This window comes from Toxotes jaculatrix, chromosome 15 (genome assembly GCF_017976425.1).
Source record: "Toxotes jaculatrix isolate fToxJac2 chromosome 15, fToxJac2.pri, whole genome shotgun sequence".
Classification (NCBI taxonomy): Eukaryota; Metazoa; Chordata; class Actinopteri; family Toxotidae; genus Toxotes; species Toxotes jaculatrix.
This window is the reverse complement of record NC_054408.1, coordinates 12,576,010-12,595,478: the sequence shown is the minus strand read 5'-3', so window position 1 is coordinate 12,595,478 and position 19,469 is coordinate 12,576,010. Positions and strand designations below refer to the sequence as shown.

At 44.3% G+C, this 19,469-nt stretch overlaps 1 protein-coding gene across 1 annotated transcript in view; it reads right to left on the bottom strand.

Moving 5' to 3' along the window:
* Nucleotides 1–19,469, bottom strand: part of lrp2a (low density lipoprotein receptor-related protein 2a) — a 43,657-nt gene that overhangs the window by 5,171 nt on the left and 19,017 nt on the right. Inside the window, 38 exon segments of the mRNA XM_041056419.1 lie at nucleotides 39–167; nucleotides 313–435; nucleotides 615–752; nucleotides 895–1,011; nucleotides 1,417–1,533; nucleotides 2,303–2,422; nucleotides 3,703–3,831; nucleotides 3,953–4,198; nucleotides 4,360–4,556; nucleotides 5,304–5,481; nucleotides 5,681–5,904; nucleotides 6,005–6,175; nucleotides 6,863–7,529; nucleotides 8,114–8,409; nucleotides 8,509–8,710; nucleotides 9,349–9,480; nucleotides 10,073–10,192; nucleotides 10,404–10,529; nucleotides 10,630–10,872; nucleotides 10,973–11,008; nucleotides 11,123–11,149; nucleotides 11,402–11,602; nucleotides 11,709–11,998; nucleotides 12,113–12,271; nucleotides 12,527–12,692; nucleotides 12,787–13,719; nucleotides 14,330–14,518; nucleotides 14,727–14,966; nucleotides 15,090–15,303; nucleotides 15,426–15,603; nucleotides 16,025–16,134; nucleotides 16,315–16,458; nucleotides 16,794–16,960; nucleotides 17,816–17,944; nucleotides 18,144–18,321; nucleotides 18,479–18,707; nucleotides 18,784–18,968; nucleotides 19,123–19,334. Of these exon segments, the coding sequence (XP_040912353.1) occupies nucleotides 39–167; nucleotides 313–435; nucleotides 615–752; nucleotides 895–1,011; nucleotides 1,417–1,533; nucleotides 2,303–2,422; nucleotides 3,703–3,831; nucleotides 3,953–4,198; nucleotides 4,360–4,556; nucleotides 5,304–5,481; nucleotides 5,681–5,904; nucleotides 6,005–6,175; nucleotides 6,863–7,529; nucleotides 8,114–8,409; nucleotides 8,509–8,710; nucleotides 9,349–9,480; nucleotides 10,073–10,192; nucleotides 10,404–10,529; nucleotides 10,630–10,872; nucleotides 10,973–11,008; nucleotides 11,123–11,149; nucleotides 11,402–11,602; nucleotides 11,709–11,998; nucleotides 12,113–12,271; nucleotides 12,527–12,692; nucleotides 12,787–13,719; nucleotides 14,330–14,518; nucleotides 14,727–14,966; nucleotides 15,090–15,303; nucleotides 15,426–15,603; nucleotides 16,025–16,134; nucleotides 16,315–16,458; nucleotides 16,794–16,960; nucleotides 17,816–17,944; nucleotides 18,144–18,321; nucleotides 18,479–18,707; nucleotides 18,784–18,968; nucleotides 19,123–19,334 (7,662 nt within the window).

The window sequence follows — 19,469 nt, the reverse complement described above, 5'->3', positions numbered from 1 at the left end:
ATTTTATTACTGATATATTCCTTTCTAATGTTACTTACGGCAGCCGAGTTCATCCGACTGGTCTCCACAGTCATCATAATCATCACAGGCATACTGTAGAGGGATGCATTGTCCATTACTGCATTTGTACTCATCATCTGTACAGGGGCCATGAGTGGGGCTTTGGCCTAGATAGAGAGAAGCACATCAGCTCAAGAGAGGCTGTAGATGCATTTAATTGTGTTCAAAAAAAGAGTCTGAATTGCTGTGGTTTGATTAGGTCATTGTTAATATTAATATGGCAACCTGTGTTACAAAAAGCATCACACTTACAGTTTTCCTGTCTCTCATCAGAGCCGTCACCACAGTCGTCAACAGAGTTACACAGCTCGTGGCTGTAGATGCAACGGTTGTTTTCGCAGCGGAAACGGAACGGAGTCTCACACTGGATGTCCACTGTGGACAAACAGAAAGAGAAGAGCTCAAGAAAACTAAGATTTAAAAATTCAACACAATAACTTAGAAACAGTGAGTTAATGTGTTGTTTTATGTGATTCAGGGTTTAAAATCTTGAAATGAAACAAGATCTGGTTCTGTGCGTGCTGTGAGTCACTGTGAGTGTTTATGTTATTTACAGCAGAGGTGAAGTTCCTCGTCAGAGTTGTCTCCACAGTCATTGTCTCCATCACACTTCCACTGAGGCTGGACGCATACATGGTTCTTGCACTCGAACAGGAACGGGGGGCAATATGTGCCATTGGGAAAGCGGGTCGCTGAAAGTAAGAGCCTTTCTGTCAAACTAAATCTGTGACTTATACACCTGGACATCAGCAACCAAACTCATACAGTCATCAACTGAAACATGTATGCTGCATTCACTTATGCGACATTTTCTGTTAGATGCGGGACACTCACGACATGACGTCTCATCAGTGTAGTCCAGACAATCTGCGTTGCCGTCACATTTAAAACGTTCAGCGATACAGTGTCCACTTCCACACTGGAAGTAGCCAGGATGACAAGTCCGCAGCTCTGCAACACAGCCAAACCAAAACAAAACGCAACGTTACTTCAGATAAAAGTGTACTCTACATTTGTGTTTGTTACTACAAATAAAGACACATTCAGCAAGTTGAACAAAACTCTGTTGTAAATGTCTCAGTCCTTATTTCTACATGGGAAATACTCTATATTTCAGGTTTGTCTTATAGAATAACACTTGGATAATCTGTTGTGCACTCTACCAGCACTTTATGGAAGAAATCCTTCAGCTGCACCAGACTGAAAAAAGCTCTTTGAATAAATAACTATTGGTGGTCCTGTCTGTCTTTGCAACCCTTCAAAACTTGTGAAGTTTTATTGCTTCTTTGTTCAGTGCCGCCCTCTGTTGCTGACAAACAGCCAGACCCCGAGCCAAAACAAAGAACCTCCACTTACCACAGTCCCTTTCATCCGAGTTGTCCTCACAGTCGTTGTCATGGTCACAGACCCAACGGTCGGGAATGCAGCGCAGATTATCGCAACGAAACTCGCTCTCTGTGCACGCGCGTGGAGCTGAGGGAAAACATGAAAACAGACGTTTCAGCGTGGAATCAAGCAAATGCACAACTTTATTATGCTGCTGGTCATTTTCAATATTAGAAGCACATTACTCAGGTGAACACCTAAAGACTGAAGTCCTTCCTCTTAGACTTTTCTCAAACTTGTAAAAATACATCAAGAATGCCCTGTATTATTTTCCTCTATATTCTGGCATAAAAACACACCCACACATACCCAGGCAGCATGTGCAGCCGTTGCTCTGCAGTGAACTCATGAGTTCACTAGATTCAAACTCTCTTGGCATCACCAATACAGTAACAACGGGAGCAGCACCACCGTGATTTAACCCTTGTCACTGTTTCTCCTTTGAGAGGCTACATTATCCTTATTAACTGGCATGTTCTCAGACATGTTTAAATTCTCCAGGGCGAGGGGTGACAGACTCCCTCACTCCCTCTTTCTGACATACCGAGGACAGCCTGTTTCTCTAGCAGCTGATAAGACTACCTCTCTCAGCACTCCGCTGTCGGCAGAAGTGTCGAAGCTCTTACAAAACCTTCCTGCTGTCTGTTAAAATTATAGTATTTTAACTATTCTTTGTTGGCAACACTCCCTTTTCATTTGGACAATTCACAGAAATCCTTACAGGATCACTTACAGGATATCAAAGCGTTCCCATGTACCCCGGTTTTCACAGTTCACACGCCTGTCAGTGCTCGCACCAGACACTCAAGCGCTACTGAATGATATAACCTTATCAGTGATGGCAAACAGCACTCACTGCAGCTGCGTTCGTCAGAGTTGTCCCCGCAGTCGTCGTCCCCGTCACACCTCCATCGCAGCGGGATGCAGCGGTGGTTGTCACAGCGGAAGTCTCCGGCAGGATCACAGGTCAGTTCATCTGGGAAAGGAGCAGGCAGGAGAGTGAAGACGCTCATTCAAACCACTATGTTCAAACAAATAAAGGCTTTTAATATACCCGCGCCAAGAATTTTACATTTTTGGCATTTGCCTGATGAATTTGCCTGAATTTACATGAAAGTTATGATGTTCAGTTGCAGTGTTTGAAAACTGACCACACTACATTATAAACAAACCCTACCTTCATTTAAAGTGTAGGTAAGGTTTGTAGAGCTGTTGCATTAGACTGCATTAACTAGCTACATTAACTAGGTACCTAATAAACTGACAACTTGTCACCACAATGAAACTTTAAATGCCCCACTGGAGACTGAAAATCCAATCACTGTTTTCTACAACAGCAGATGGGAAAAGATGAGATGTTCCAGCAGATAACTGGATCAGTACGTGCAACAACTGTCGGATATGACTGGAAATGTTTAGGCTTTTGAGTAATTATAAAAATGTCAGTTTGAAATGAAAGGCATCTTGTTTTTTTTAGTTAAACTGCAATAGTCATAGAGGGAGGAGAGCAGCCTGCCTAAGACAGATGGGTGACCTCTCTCCATGCCAGTATGTTTCTGTAGAGGATAAGACTACAGGAGATGAGAAGCACAGAGGGGAGAAGAGCGGAGGAGAGCTGGTCTGAGCTGTCTCTACCACACAGTGCTGGGGGTCAAAGATAGCACAAAGTTAGCTAGTCCTGCCCTCCTAGCCCTCCACCTGGCCCATCTGCTACATTCTTACAGGAAGATTAGCACGGATCTCCCCTCCTGCGCGGGCATGGCACTAATGGAGTGAGTGCCTCCGATAAGAGACGGGAGGGCCGCGGTGAGTGTGTTTGGATTGTTGCAAATTACAAAGAGGCTTGTGTGAACCCTGCCCCCACGCAAGGACAGAGCAACAACACACACACACACATACGCATGTATGTGGACCCATACCACTGGACAGCTCATAAATCTGCGGCACCCTCAGGGAGTGGCAACTTCTGGGGGAGGGTGAGTGGTGAGACCCTCTCCATCAGCACCTCCCACTACCTCACTGTGTAATGTTCCACATGAGGCTGAGGACTTGGCTAATTGCCCTTCACTCACTCCTTGAATGCTTTTAAGCTGTAATTTTTTAATCTTCTTTCTAACCATCCTACCACCAGTAAACACCAGTTGTGACTTAGTCAACCTGCAAAGTTTTAAAATAAGGTCTGATAGTGTGATAATAATAAATAGTCCTCGAGGTAAAGAGAAACTCAAGTTCTGTCTCGGAGGGTCACAGACTCACCACAGCCCTGCTCATCGCTGTTGTCTCTGCAGTCGTTGTGGCCGTTGCAAACAGACCACAGGGGCACACAGCGGTAGTTGGTCTTGCAGTCAAACTCCGTGTGGTTGTCACAGCGATATGCCGGTCCCACTGTGGGGAAAACACCATGATTGTCAAGAAACAAAAACACGTAATGAGGACAAAGGCTAAAGCAAGTCAAAATACACGGAGTCATAGTATAAACTTAGATTGATGTCTGTATATTACTTACTGCAGTCCTCTAATGGTTCATCAGAGTTGTCACCACAGTCATCGTCAACATCGCATTTCCAGCTCTGGGGGATGCAGCGTCCGTTGCGGCACTTAAACTGTCCAGGGCGACAGGTCCTGCTGGAGCAGTGGGCGGGGTCCTCGTCTGACCGATCACCACAGTCATCCTCTCCATCACACTGCCACGATTCTGGGATGCACTGCTTATTTGCACATTGCCACTGGTGTGTTTCACACTGGTGTGTAGCTACAGGGAAAACATATTCAAACATGAAGTCATAGGAAACACAGAAAGGGGGAAAGAATTACACAACTTTAAGAGAAAACAGTAAAAGCAAGCATCAAAGAACACTTAATATTTCAGAAAATGGCTATAAAAAAGGAGACAGGTAAAAGAACACAACCCACCACACAGCACAGGGTCTTCGTCTGAGCCATCATGACAATCGCGGTTGCTGTTGCAAAGGAAGTGCGGACTTGTGCAGTTTCCATCGCTGCACTGAAACTGTCCGAGCCTGCAGTGGCGAGTCGGGCAGGTGGAGGGCTCATCTGAGCCGTCTCTGCAGTCCCTCTGACCATCACATTTCCACCAGATAGGAATACAACTGTTGAAGCAGAGGCAGGGATAAAAATGAGAGATTTAGATTATGTTAATTAGCTGATTATGTACTGCACTCACTAATGCAGAGCAGAGCATGTTACATAAATTAAGTTTAGAAAACAAACTCCAAAACGTACTCCTTAACTCCTTTCCCCACATAACTCTGGTCAGTGATAAAAGGCTGGGAAAATGCGGCGTGTGTACCATGTTGCCATTAATAAATCATTACGACACAAATTTTTAAACACAAATATGATTATATAAATACATAACACATTTGCCAAGAATATCTGAAGCTGCTACTGACCCCATCACAGTACTGTGCGAGAGTATTTTCTGCCACCAAAGACAGATTTTGTGAAAAATCTGGAAAAATTATGGCACAAACAGCAGGTGGTGCTGTTTCTCCATAGCAAAGGGAGCAATTAGAAAAATACCGTATATGTGAATTGACAATATCATATGAAATCACAGCCTCTGTAAATACTAGCAGCATGTTTTTCTTCTCAGTAAATGAAAATGGAATTAAAATGCAATGTGACTGAAAGTCACTTCCAAGAAATGCATATTTTTAATTTTAAATGATGACGCTAACAAAACCACTGTCATGAGACAGCAGCTGCAGATCTTCCTCAACAATAGTCTCACTTCTTTGTTGTAGTCACACAGACAGCTTTAACAATAATACATACATAATGATTTTTAAAATGCTACAAGTCACATATTAAGATGACAAGAAGTCTTGACAAACCGTTCATTGTTAGCACATCTGTACTGGGTGCTGGTGCACATGGGAAGGCATCGGGTCACACCTCCTATTTGGACAGTCAGGAAATGATCAGGGCACTCACAGGTGTGTTCTCGCCCCCCATGACGGATCAGGCACAGGTGAGAGCAGCCTCCATTGTTCACCGCACAGGGATTGTTTACTGTCAGAGGGAGAGCCACAATCGGTCAGACAATCTCAGTTCAGCACAGCTGGGCAAACACAGGCCAGGTATTGTTGAGCTGATAGGAAATACCTCTACTTAAATCAACTTAAGGTGGACACTTTGACATAAATAACAACTATTTTGTATTATGACAAAAACACTCTTGGACATAAGACTCTGAGACTTTTTTACTCACCAATAGGCTGTCTGTAAGGATGGCATACATGGATGTCAAATGGCCTGTGTGTGGTGTTAACCAGGGCCTGACGACCCGAGCCGTCGTACTTGTTGCCTTTCTCCACCGTGCGTGTGTTCCAGTCAGTCCAGTACACAGTGTCCTCGAACACCGTCAGGGCAAAAGGGTGAGGCAAATTTCCATCATACACTGTGTGTCTGTGTTGACCATCCAAGTCTGAGAACCTGAGGGGAAAAAAAAAAACAGGAAAAAAGTCAATGGGTTACAAGTCTCACTGCACGGTAGGATAAAAGACTGTGACTACTTCCTGACAGGTGCACTTACTCGATGTAATTGAGATGAGCATCAGACCAGTAAAGCTTGTCATTAGTGTAGTCAATCGTGATCCCGTTGGGCCACTCTATCTTGGTGGTAATGATGGCTGCTTTGTTGATACCATCCATTCCAACACGTCCTATAAAGGCTTTGTCTCCCCAGTCTGTCCAGTATACATATCTAACAGCAACCCAAGAAAATTACTATTATATATATGAAGCAAAAAATCTTTCCTTAAAGACCACCTAAAAATATTACAAAAAATTACAATAATTAAAACAAATGAAAGGGTAACTCTTTATTTCACAGGTCTATAATTTCTTAGTAATTTCCTCCATGTGCTGTAAGCACAGGTTTCAGTTGATACATTCCCAGCCTATTAATTCCAACTAATTGCCCTAGAAAGTCTTTTAGTCAGTGCACAGCAGGTCAGCTAAACAAACAAAAATGTGGGAAAGGGAACAAACAACTCAGGCAAATATGAAGAATGAAAGTCCAGTAATAAATGAGTAATGGCTGACTTGGATTTAAATGTCTGTTCGTTCAAGGAAATACCTCAGGAAATCAACAACTGCTTGGAGACTTACTAAATCTGACTGAAAATAACAGTCTCAGAACATTGCTTCCATTCTGCCTATAATTAACACCAAGTGACATTGTTCTTTACAGCAGAATATGCTCAGTAATTATAATAAGAAATTACAGACCGTAAAACAAAGTGTTAACAGTGAACATGAACTACTTAACATATGCTGCTACTAATATGTTGTGATAAGAGAATATTGGCAATCATGGCAGGCCAGTTAATAACACCAGCCTTGCCAATTTAGCAGTCAGGCTCTACTGTCAGATTTGATTCCTACTCACCCATATTTGGGATGCAACACAATGGCTCTGGGGTTTTCGAAGCAGTAGGTGTTATTGGCATCGACGCAGTGTTCAGCCAGTTTCTTCACAAATCGACCATCCAGCTCAGACACTTTGAGACAATCCAAGAAGCTGTCCACCCAGTATAGTTTCCTTGCCACCCAGTCGACTGCAAGGCCTTCCCCGTGTAGAACTCCATTGACAACCACCTCTCTGTTGCTGCCGTTGAAGGACATCCTCTCTATCACTCTGCGGCTCACGTCAATCCAATAGAGACGCTTGTCAACACGATCAAAGTCCATGGCCACCACACTCGTCAGGCCTTGCAGGATCAGAGAGTAGGCGTGCCCGTCTGTTGACAGGTTCCTCAGGTAATAGCGGTTGCTGAAGATGAGGTAGGGCGAGATGTTGCTGTTCTGACGGCAGCTGCGGCCGTCGGGCTCTCGCAGGAATCCTGGGGCGCACTTGCACACGTACGAGCCAACGGTGTTCTCACAGACCTGGCTGCACACGCTCGGTGTCTCCGCACACTCGTTAACGTCGTCACACGTTTTGCTGTCGGACATGAGGCGGTACCCGGGACGACAGGTGCAGATGAAGCTGGTGGGTGTGTCGGTGCAATTGTGATCGCAGTGATGGACAGATGGGTCTGTGCATTCATTGATCCCTACAGTCAGGGAAGAATAAGAGCAACAGTTATGTAAGTCATTAAGAAAGACAACAGTTCATCAGACCAATATATTCGTAAAGAAAAAGACGCAGGATGATGAGTGGTATTATTTGTGTTCTTGTGTTAGTTATTTAACTATATATTCATTCATTTTTTGACATGTCATTACATATTTTTTTTAATCTATACTGTGGCTTATTCTTTATTTATACATACTATACTCAGACATAATCAAAATGATAATATAAATTTTATTCTAATCCTAAATCTGTTATAAAAATGTTATATATGTAATCCACAGAGGACATACGAATTATCTTCAGCATTAATATTTGCCAGATATTATTAATACTGCGCAAAGCACAACTGTCCTATAATTTGGTTGTTGTCCAAACTGACAATTTATCCGTCCTTTCTCACACCTCTTCTAGCACTTCTTTGACATTTCCTCTAGAGGGAGCATGCAACATCTGAACAAAACCCAACTGCTCACAAACGCACCAGTTCCTGAAAGAGTAGCAGTATTTTTCTTTTTTCCAGCATAATCTCTCAAACTATTCTGAGAATCTCGTCACACTCACCACATCCCTTCTCATCGCTGTTGTCAGAGCAGTCATCGTTCCTGTCGCACACCTGGTGCATGGGGATACAGTGTCCATTGTCACATCTGAACTCTCCAGGGGGGCAGGTTGGTGCCGGTGTGCGGCACATGTGCTCCAGCTCATCAGACTCGTCACCGCAGTCATTGTCCCCATCGCAGACGAAGTCATGGGACACGCAGCGGCCGTTCTGGCAGGTGAACTGGTGTTGTTGGCAGGGCTGGTAGGTGCAGCCCTGCTCGTCGCTGCTGTCCCCGCAGTCATTACGTCGATCACACCTGATTTTAGAAGACAGGTCACAAAAAAATTAACTTAAGTTTCCACATAGACTGATGACAGATGTCATTTCTGATATTCTATAAGAGGTTTTCTCCAACCTGTAGGAACTCCGTATGCAGAGGCCATTGCTACAGGTGAACTCATTGATGCCACAGGATCTGCGTGTGCAGTTTTGATGCTCATCTAATGCATCTGCACAGTCTGCGTCTCCGTCACACACCCAGTCATGTGGGATACATTTCCTCTGAGGTGGTTGGTTGTTCACACAGGTGAACTCTGCACTGGAACATGTGCGATTGGCTGAAAAAAAAAAAAAAAAGAGAAAATCAGGCGGGGGATTTATGAGAAGTTAAATAATGATGGTGATGACCACATGTCAACCTGCATTTCTGGAAAGCCAAACATTCCAAACTGTATTTCAAAACATGCAGCCGTATCCTCAAATTCTTTATTCATCTAGTGTGATTGATTCATGTTGTTTGAAGTGAGTCTCCTACGGGGGCTCAGGCAGTGCTGAAAACTTTAGCTTCAGGCATCTTATTGTCAGAGCACACATTGGTGAGACATAAGAGTCCTGATCCTCCCTGAGCCAGGAAGCCAGAGAAAGGAGACAGGCACAAAGTAACGAGTGAGGCAGGAGAAATCAGGAATGTCAGCTCCTTGGTCTGGAGACCCTCTACAGGAGACTAAGATGCTGGGCACTGTCTGCCAGTGTCTCCCCCATAAACACTCCCCCAGTGGTGAGTCTCCTAATCCATCAGAGTCCTGAATAACGGCGAGGAGTAAGCAGAAGGGGGCAAAGTGGTAGGAAACAAGAGGATGGCCTACGAGGGGAGGAGATGAAGAACTGGGAAGGTGAGTAAGAGGATGAACAAACACAACATGAGAGAGGGAAGGGAAAAGAGAGAAGACAGAAGAGGTCATGAAAGGATGCATACCACAATTATGCCTCTGGTCTTCGTCACTCATGTCTCCACAGTCATTGTCCCCATCGCAGATCCAGGATGAGGCAATACACCTGCCATCATCACAGCGGAACTGATCTGTGTTGCACGTTCTGACCAGTGTGGCTGAAGAAACAAAACATATAACATTAGACTGTAGATAATATGGCAAGACAAATGTAGTGCTGTGACTGTATAAAGCATGCCAGGGGATTTATATCCAATATAAATGTTAATCCTGTTTGTAGCTTCCTTTCCTTTTGTAATTGCCAATTACCTCGGGGACTTTCCCCACTGCTTTTCAACTAATAAGGAAGACACAATACAACACTGGCAAAGCTTTCAAAATAGTAATGGCAGCTCCACATTCCCATGCATGGTGAACTATCTAAACAAAAGCCAAAGTGAGGCTCTGTAACCCCTGGTGGACAAAGGGAGGGGGAGGTGCTGTTTGTCAGGGGACACTGAGGGGCGTCACCACAGAGGAATGCCGCACACAATAGGAGGCCTGACTGACCATACCGTCAACAATGCAATACACCAGTGACTCGCACTCTCAGCTACATCACTCACAGCACTCTCTCACACCAGCACACAGAAGCAGATTGGCAGACAGACGCAAACACACAATAACCGAGCAGCTGATGATGGGGCGGGGACAGACACACAAAGCCCAGCAGGCCCGTTTTTGGGGGTGAGAGAGCTGCGCGACACTCACTGCAGGAAAGAGGCTCATCAGAGCCGTCAGCACAGTCAGCCCCTCCATCACAGTACCAGTGGGCGGGGATGCAGCGACCGCTGGAGCAACGGAACTCACTCTGGGAACACGTGGATGCAGCTATGTAGAGGATGTAAAAAGACATGAAACCACTTGGAGGACTTTGGGCATCTCAGTGTGAAAATGGTGTCCACAATTTCACAAAAAGCAATTAATTACACCTGCACTTTTTCTGATATATCTAAATTAGCTTAACAACAGAAAATATTAACAGCAGAAACAGAAAAAAACATAATATTGTTCTTGTGCTATGAGCTGCTGCTGAACTCACCACAATGCGTAGGGCTCTCATCACTCATATCCCCACAGTCATTGTCTCCATCACACAGGTACGAACGTGGGATGCAAATGTTGGTGGACTGACATTTTGTGTGTTCTGGTTGGCAGGTTCTTTCCGCTGAGATGATTATAAATTATAACATATTTACTACAATCATTAACCACTTTGATGAATATTTACCTCTGCTTAATTCATGTGACAAACTTAGGATACTCACGGCAGTTCTGTTCATCAGAGGTGCCGTTGTCATAGCAGTTGTTGATGCCATTGCAAACATAGTCCTTTGCAATACAGCGCCCATTGTTGCAGGTAAACTCTGTGTTGGGGTCGCACGGTCTGAACAGACAGCCCGCCTCGTCGCTGTTGTCTCCACAGTCGTCGTAGTGGTCACAGCGGTAGTGGTAGGGCACACATCGCCCATTGCCACAGGTGAAGACTGTGGGCTCACATGTGTGGAAGGCTGCCAATCAGAATCAAAGACAGGTCAGAGCTCTGGCTGCTAGAGAGCAAGATTAGGAGACAGAGGGATGATATACACATGCAGCAGACACTCATTTTACCTGACAGTGCAATAAAGGATGACAGCAGCTGTGGGACTGCATGCAAAGATGAAAGCACATTGATTCATTTGTTAGTCTTCATTTGTGTTATTATTTAGGAACGGGAAGCATATTAATGGAAATGTAATCACAAGGTGTAAGCATACACACCAACATAGTTGAAGTCAGGTTTAGGTCCTAAGAAAGACATTTGTTAAAGCGAAAAAAAACAAAACAAAACAAAACAAAGAACCTGTTAGTGAAGGTTAAAGATTAAGAATTGCAATTAACAGAAAAGAGAGCTACAGAGTTCTGATTCACTCATTCAGGATGACTAAATCGTCTGTTACTATTAATCAACAGTGAAATTTTGAATGAACTCAGTTAAAAATAAAATGAAGAAGAAATACAAGCAAGCAACACAGCGAATTCAAACTCCTTGCACCCTACCACAGACTCTCTCCAACTCATCGCTGCCATCGCCACAGTCGTTGTCATTGTCACATTTCCACTGGGCACGTATACAGCGGCCGTTCATGCAGGTGAACTGGCCCGGCTGACAGCGAGTCCCATTATCAGGGATGCAGTGCTTGTTGTCGGCCAAGTACCAGCGACCCTCTGATGGACACTGACACTCAGCTCCACTGGGTCCTAACGAGATAAAATTGCACAAGACAGTTTATGCAGTTAGGTGGGGTTTTCTGTTATAGCACTAAAGGAATATTCTGTTTAAGTGACAATGACAAACTGCTTTTACCCGGTGTACAGATGTGGCTGCAGCCTCCATTAAACTGCTGGCAGGGACTGTCACACTGCTGCTGCTTCCTGCTGGCCAGAACATGGATGTCCATTGGCCGAGATGGAAGGTTCTGAATCATGACCCTCTGATCAGAACCATCGTGCTTGTTGGCCCGATAGATGCTGCGTGTGTTCCAGTCAGTCCAATAGATGAACTGGCCAAACATGGTCATAGCAAAGGGGTAGATGGCTGTGCTGACGATGACTTCCCGATTGGACCCCGTGAGAGAGGATCGCTCAATCTTCTGTCTGATGGCAGAGCAAAGTAATGTAATGATAACAACAGTATCTTTAGAGTAACAAGAAAATGTGAAATGGCAAAAGTGAGTACATATTTCAAGAGTGGGATTTTTCTGATCTTACAAGCTGGCATCCGCCCAATACAGCCTCTCTTCTTCATAGTCCAGGGTCAGTCCATTCGGCCACACAAGGCTGGTGTTCACAACCTCTGTTCTGAAGTTTCCACCTAAGGTGGCGCGCTCAATCTTTGCATGGGTTCCCCAGTCTGTCCAGTACATGTATCTGGAACAAGAATTTTGTGCCTTTATTCAAAGTGGACAGTAAAGACATGACAGGAAACCAGGGGAGAGAGGGGGAGAGAGAGAGAGATGGGGAATAACATACAACAAACATCCCTGGCTGGACTCAAACTAGGGGATGTTACAGTTCAAGTTGACGCCCTATACCACTATTCCAGTGGGCCACCACAAAAGCATTTATCTCTAAGTCCTAGTTTCATCTAATGGACAAAGAGAGTGTGCATTGTGTTAGTCTTACCCCCTGCAGGGATCTAACATGATGGCCCTTGGCCTGGACACATGGGCAATAATAGTCCTCTGAGAGCCATCCACAGACATGGAGCTGATGCTCTGGTTAACATAGTCACTGTAGTAAATTCTTCTGTTTATCCAGTCAAAGGCAATACCGTCAGGTGCCCCGAGATCTAGCAAAACACACAGATCACAAAAATATCAGTAAAATCACTTGTATTAGTCCTGATATTAATACTTAAGCTATGAAGTAATAGGAAAACCTACCTGAAGCCACCACTACAGGGGCTGATGTGGGAGAGGACAGGCTGATGTAGCTGATCTTGCTTGCTCCTGCACCTGAGCTCTGTGTGAAGTAGATCCTCCTGTCTGTGAGGTCAAAATCCAATGCCACTGAGGTACGTGGCACGTTGACCACAGGGAACGGTAACGCGTGGTCCTCGTGGTCGAGACGCAGGCTGCGCACGGTGCTCTCAGTTGTGTAGATGAGATAATCGTCCCTCGACACCACACAGCTCTCGTTATCTGCTGCAAGGTTCCCAAAAGCGCAGCTGCATTTCTTGTTCTGGTTGCCTGTGCCAGAAGCTGGCAGTGCGAAGCAGAAGTGGGCACAGCCTCCATTGGCCTCCATGCAGGGGTTGTAGTTAAGCGCCTGAGCAGTGGTGGGCTGGCTACGTTGGTCAAACACGGTAACGTCTCTCAGCATGTTGATGTTGTCTCTAATGATGGCAGGCTGTTCCGTGCTACCGGGCTCTTTGCTTGCTTGAAACACCTTCTTGAGGTTTCTGTCTACCCAAATGATGCTACTCTCAAATACTGTGATCCCATAAGGAGTTGGGTAGCGGCTACCATACCTGACTATCTCTGTCTCCCCTCCTTGAGGGTTGACGCGAGCAATCATATCCAAGGAGTCATCCACCCAGTAGACGTAGCCAGTTTGCCAGTCCAGAGCGAGACCTCGTGGAGTGATAATGCCCGATGACACTAAAATTGTGCGGTTGGTTCCGTCCAACAGTGCTCGCTCAATTTTGGGGTTCTGGCCATAATCAGCCCAGAACAAGTATCTGTTTCTGGGGTCCACAACAAGGTGGCGCGGCATGTCCACCTGGGTCTTCAGGAGCACCCTACGAAAAGAGGTGTTCAGGTGGAGCACCTCCACATATGTCTCAGTCAGGAAAGCGTTGGTGAAATACAAGTTCCCTGAGGACAGAATCCAGGAGGCTCAATGTTTAAAGTGGCATCACATATTTGTAGCATGAAGTTATCTACCACAAACTGTTGACAGGTCACAATTAAAGCAGAAATCTCACTAGCTGACATTATGATATCAATAAATGACAGATTTTTCTATTATGTCTTCAGTTATGGTGATAAAAGACATGAACAGATTTCTGCCTGCAGCACTCTGTTTGTACTCAACTAGTAAACGAAATCTTCTCTCCTGTCACCTGTGTGGGTCTGATCTCCCTGCTCTGTGAGTCAGACAATAAAGCTTCTTAACTTTGACTCAACCGGGTAGTCTTCTGCCTGTGAGCTGAGTCATAGCACAAGTTCAAAATACACAAACTCTCTTTTAGTTTTCTAGTTTACATCTACAAATAAGTAGTAAAATAAAGGCAGTGTGTTTAATCAGACATACTGAAACTCCAACATCTTGGAAAGATTTGGTTGTTACAGAAGCAAAAGCAATATGAGCCAGTGAGGTAAAATATACTGAATGCAAGCAAACATCTGAAATCTAATAGAAATGACAGCTTAGTTTGCTGCAGTGACTGAACTGCACATTTGTGAGGTGACACAAACAGCATACCTGCAGCCCAGTCCACAGCAATGCCTCGTATCCCGTTGCGTCCTATTCCAGATGTCACTATGCTACGTAATCCTGAGCCATCTGACTTGATCCGTCTGACCCCGTTCTGTGTCGCCACCGTGCTGCTGAAGTCACACCAGTAGATGAAACCAGAAGCCATGTGTACATCAATGTGTAAAGCATTACGGCCTGAAAGAGGATAACCCAGTCATTAGAGACCATTATTGTTACTTCAAACACAAATATGATATTCAGTTACTCAGTCAGTCAGTTATTCTGTTCCTTACTCCACCTTAAGTTATTCTGCCATGAGTTCATCAGCATTTTAGAAACCTTAATACATAACATTATCTATTATCATATTTAACATAGTAAATAACTTAAGAGACTCCCTGACCTCTCCCAGCCACAGGCACCATGGCCTCAGAGTGGTCATCCCCTTCCAGACTGAAGCCTTTGATTGCAGACAGAGTGGAGATGACAACATAGGACTGGTAGGGAGCGCAGGTCCTGTTGTCGGCATTGAGTTTAAAGCCTGTGGCACACGCACAAGTAAACAGACCCTGAGGCCTGGGCAGGCATAGCTGCTCACACACTCCCACATTGTTGGTGCAGCCATTGGATGTACCTGCAGAGGCTGAGTTTGTGGAGAGAATCAAGTGTGAGGATCACAGGAAAAACAGAACAAGCCAAAGAACAGACAACAGTGAATGAGAACTGTGAATTTTTGTCAGTGTTGAGGTCTGCCTGTGGTACTCACTCTCTCTATAATGGACTTTCAGAACTCTGAGACCAGAAATGTTGTCTCGCAACACAACTTTGTTGGCACCCGTGGACTTGTCCACACGCTCTATGACCTCAAAGTCACGGTCAGTGAAGTAGAGGTAGTTTTGATACACAGCCACACCCCAGGGGTGAGACAGGCCTGTCACTATGGTGATACGGTTACTGCCATCTGGATCGCCACGCTCAATCTGTGGAGATTCAGTGCCAGGCGGTAAAATTCAGTATTTGTATTTTCTATGAACATTTTGTACAGTTAAGATAAAAATAATTTTAGAGGGCTTTATAGAATGAACAGAACATGAAGACCCACCATGCCAGTGCTTGTAACAGCCCAGTACAGCTTGTTTTCTTGGATGTCTATAGTCAGAAACTCAATGTGATCTAGGTTGTTGGTGAACAGGTTGACAGGGTTTAAGCCGTCCATGTCTGCAGATGCCACCTTGGCAGGAATGCCACTCTCTGTCCCCTGGTCTGTCCAGTACAGTTTGCTTGAAAAAAAAAAAAAAGTAAAAATCTAGGTTATTGTTCACTTTTCAGACATTTGCAATTCAGCCAGCCTTGTATTTACAGTAATAAACACACTTTCTGGGACTATACAGTGGGTTTTCAGTAAGTCAGAGAATTTTGTCATTCATGAGGACCATATCAGGGACCAGGAGCTGAAGCATGAAATAGTCAAATTACCAAAATAAGAGTTACAGTGTTTGAAAAGGAGTGAGTGAAAAGGGGTGGCTTTGAAATGGTTTTCTTGATTGTACTACATTGTATATTGCTGGGGTCTGAGAGTTCAGTGTGGTTTTCAGTAAGAGTTCTCTCTAGAGGCAGAGCTGATGGCGATGAGGAGGCTGTTAGAGCTCAGTAGCTGAGGGGATGAGGGGCTGTGCCAGGACTGTGCTAAATGGGGCTTACCCACGTGCTGGGTCCACCGCGATGCCAACAGGACTGCCAGCGCCAGTTGGAGAGCCGTTATTTGTGATTAGAGTTTTCCGGTACTGTACCTCCCCTCTCAACTTCAAAACCTGACCGAGCACAGGCACAAACAGATGCATTTATTGTTCTGCGTAGCTGTGTTGTGACACTGCCTTTATTGGAACTTAATCCCTGGTTTTTGCCATTAGAAGTGCAATTACCAAAAGAAAAAAGACTGATTGGGATAATTCTATGTAATACCTGAAAAAAATAACTATTATCTGTCTTACTTCAATAGATTGTGTAGCTGGATTTGAGTAGTACAGGTTCTCTGTTAACCAGTCCAAGGCCAGGCCGACAGGGGAGCCCAGGATGGCTGCAGGGGCAAACTCTGTCCTGTTGGTACCATCTGATTTCACCCTGTGGATCTCGCCCTAGTGGAGAAAGGAAGACAGATTCAACTCAACCCCTGTTGGATGTGCATGTGTAGAATGAATCTTGTTTTACGCTTTTTTAGCATGTGTTTGCACTACGTCTGCAAAGTTCAAGATTCAAGAGTCTTTTTTGTCATTATGCAAACATAACAAAATTTTGCAGAGACTCCCGGCTTTAAGGCACATAAATAACACAAACACTTAAAAAAAGAACACTTATGAAAGTATAAACACAAAGTAATGAAGTGCAGAGTAATAAAGTTCTCTGTCTACCTGCTGGGAGAACAGATTAAGAACTAGGAAAGTATAAATAGTGTCTTTGGACAGTAACTTACCGGGTGCTCCACCCAGTAGATGGTCTGTTCATTGTCATCAAAGTCAACATCATAGCCATTTTGAAGCCCGGCAACAGGGACCATAGCATCATTACTCTTGTCGTCTGGGTTCAAGGAAATACCATAGATGATGCTGTCTCTCACAACCACCAGGAAAGGATCCTCAACTACAAGTAAAAAAGATGAAACAAAAGAGGTCAACAAACAGTGACTAGAATTACAGTAAATAACAAGCAAACATAAACAAAAGCTACATCATTGTGTCCTACCCTAGAACTAGAATTTTTCTCAAGGCTGTGAATTACTCAGTACTTTAAACATTGCGAAACTAATTCCAAAACAGAGCTAGGGCAAACATTTTTCCTGGATTTGGACTTGGTAATCCAAAACTAAGAGTCGCTTTCAATGTATGATAGCTGGTGCAAAAAAGGAATCTCAAGCTAACAGGCCTTTATCTATAAAGAGGATTGACTGGTGAAAGTTGGCTCCACAATCTGATTTGCTTTGTCATCAGAGATTAAAATCGATGAATGGCTGTGGGGCATTTTCATTCTTGGATAATCGTTGGCCTCAGGGGGAGACTGTGTTCTGCTTGGCTTGAATGGGTTGAAACCTGAGATGAGTTAAGCTGCTGACCTAAGGGGGACTCCTTGGACTTTGAATTAAAGGTCCCTTGTCTTCTTAAGACCTTGAAAGACACGCTTATATGATTCTTAATATTTATGACTTGAACAGCAGTTTACAAGAGAATCTAAATGGGAGACTGTTGACAAGCACCTGGATCGATCTGGAATATGAGTTTAATGTTTTCTAAGATTTCCCTTCTTACCAACATTGGGATGGCAACAAATAAAACATGCGAGAACCGTCATTTCTGCAATGACTAGTTTGCTTTTCCAGCAATAACCATAGCTAAGACAAATACCTAATGAGTACATCAACTCATCTAGTGCTTCTGACCTGACTTCCTTTTTCATCAAACTGAGTGATGAGTGTTTTCCTCCATTTGGCAGGATGCATACCTCTGGTGCAGGTGATTTGGTCTGCTGCCAGTGTCCAGCCTGAGGGGCAGGCACACGAGTAATACCTTGGTCCCACAGCAGAGAGCAGGCAGATATGAGTACAGGGGCTCCTCAGGCAATGATTTGCACCTACAAATTGTCAAAGCACACAGGCACACACAAAATCACGTGCATACCCGCAAAAAGTAGAGAGTAAAGGATTAAACAATGGAGCTCCTGCATTTTGGCATAAATCAAACTTACTCAAGCAGCCAACACAGAGATCAGCATTGGCTAATACTGACGCAACACTGAGACTGATTTATGTTTACTATTATTTTTCCCATACCTGCTGGCTGCCTGGCTGGGTGTACTGCCACAAGACCCATGGGCTGAGGGAGGTTGAACAGCATCACTGTTTGGTTCTCCCCATGCCACTTATGGGCTCGCATCACACGGTTGATGTATCTGTCGGTCCAATACACAAAATCCTCAAAAATGGTAATTGCGTGGGGATGTTGTAGCACCTTTTCACAGAGAGTAGCAAAAGAAAAAAAAAGTGTCTTACACATATTATTCAATAGAAAATTGTCTGTGCGTTGTTGAGATTATTAACATAAATAAGATGTCCACTGGTGATTCAGACAACTTGTTAGAATACAGCCTGCATTCTCATACACTCACCAGGTCACTGGCCAGAACTTGCTTTCTGTTGTTTCCATTATAATCGCAGTAGTCAATGAAATCCAAGTAGGCATCAGCAAAGTACAACAAATTGTTTGGGTAGTCGATGGTTAGACCGTTGGGCCAGTACAGCTTGTTGCTTACAATAACAGTCCTCAACTTTCCATCCATGCTGGCCCTCTCAATGCGGGGGTTCCTCCCCCAGTCGGTCCAGAACATCAGGTGAGCACTGTAAAACAGAAGGTTTTTAACACTATTCCAAGACACAGATTTAAAACACACTTGTTTCTCTGAGCATCACTGACCTGTCCCTTGGGTCCAGCACAAGGCCTCGAGGATTGGTGACATTTTCGCTAATTAATACAGTCCTGTGGGTGCCATCCAACTTAGACACTTCAATAGTCTCCAAGACATAGTCAGTCCAGTACAGGTTCCTGCCGACCCAGTCTACAGCAAGGCTCTCTGTCACAGTCACCCCACTGTCAAATATCTGTCCACAAGAGACTCATTCTCAGTTAAAGTTTCTTACAAGCGATGCTGTCACTACATGTACAGCTTAGAATATACATAAATAAATTAAAATAAGATCAAAAATGTTTGGTGCAATACTCCCATGGTAACAAAACAGAACACATCAAACTCACCACAGTTCTATCACTGCCGTTTTTGTGAGCGCTCCAGATTCTGTCCTGGCTGGTATCGGACCAGTATACGCGGTCAGTGACCGAGTCAAAATCTAGGGCCACAATGTTGCGTCCATCTCGAACCAGTGAGCGAATCACGTTAGGCTGAGTGGTTATGTCATCTTGCACAATCTGATTTCGGCTGGCCACGAGCAAGAAGGCCTGACGAGAATCTGTAAACAGACATCAAATCTCTGTTACCTGTTTCTCGTGTCCATTCTCATGCTAAAAAGATCACTTCTCAGTTTTTGCATGTCCACCGAGGCTATACAAAAGGACTGTTAAATAGATCCTACTCAAATGGCAAT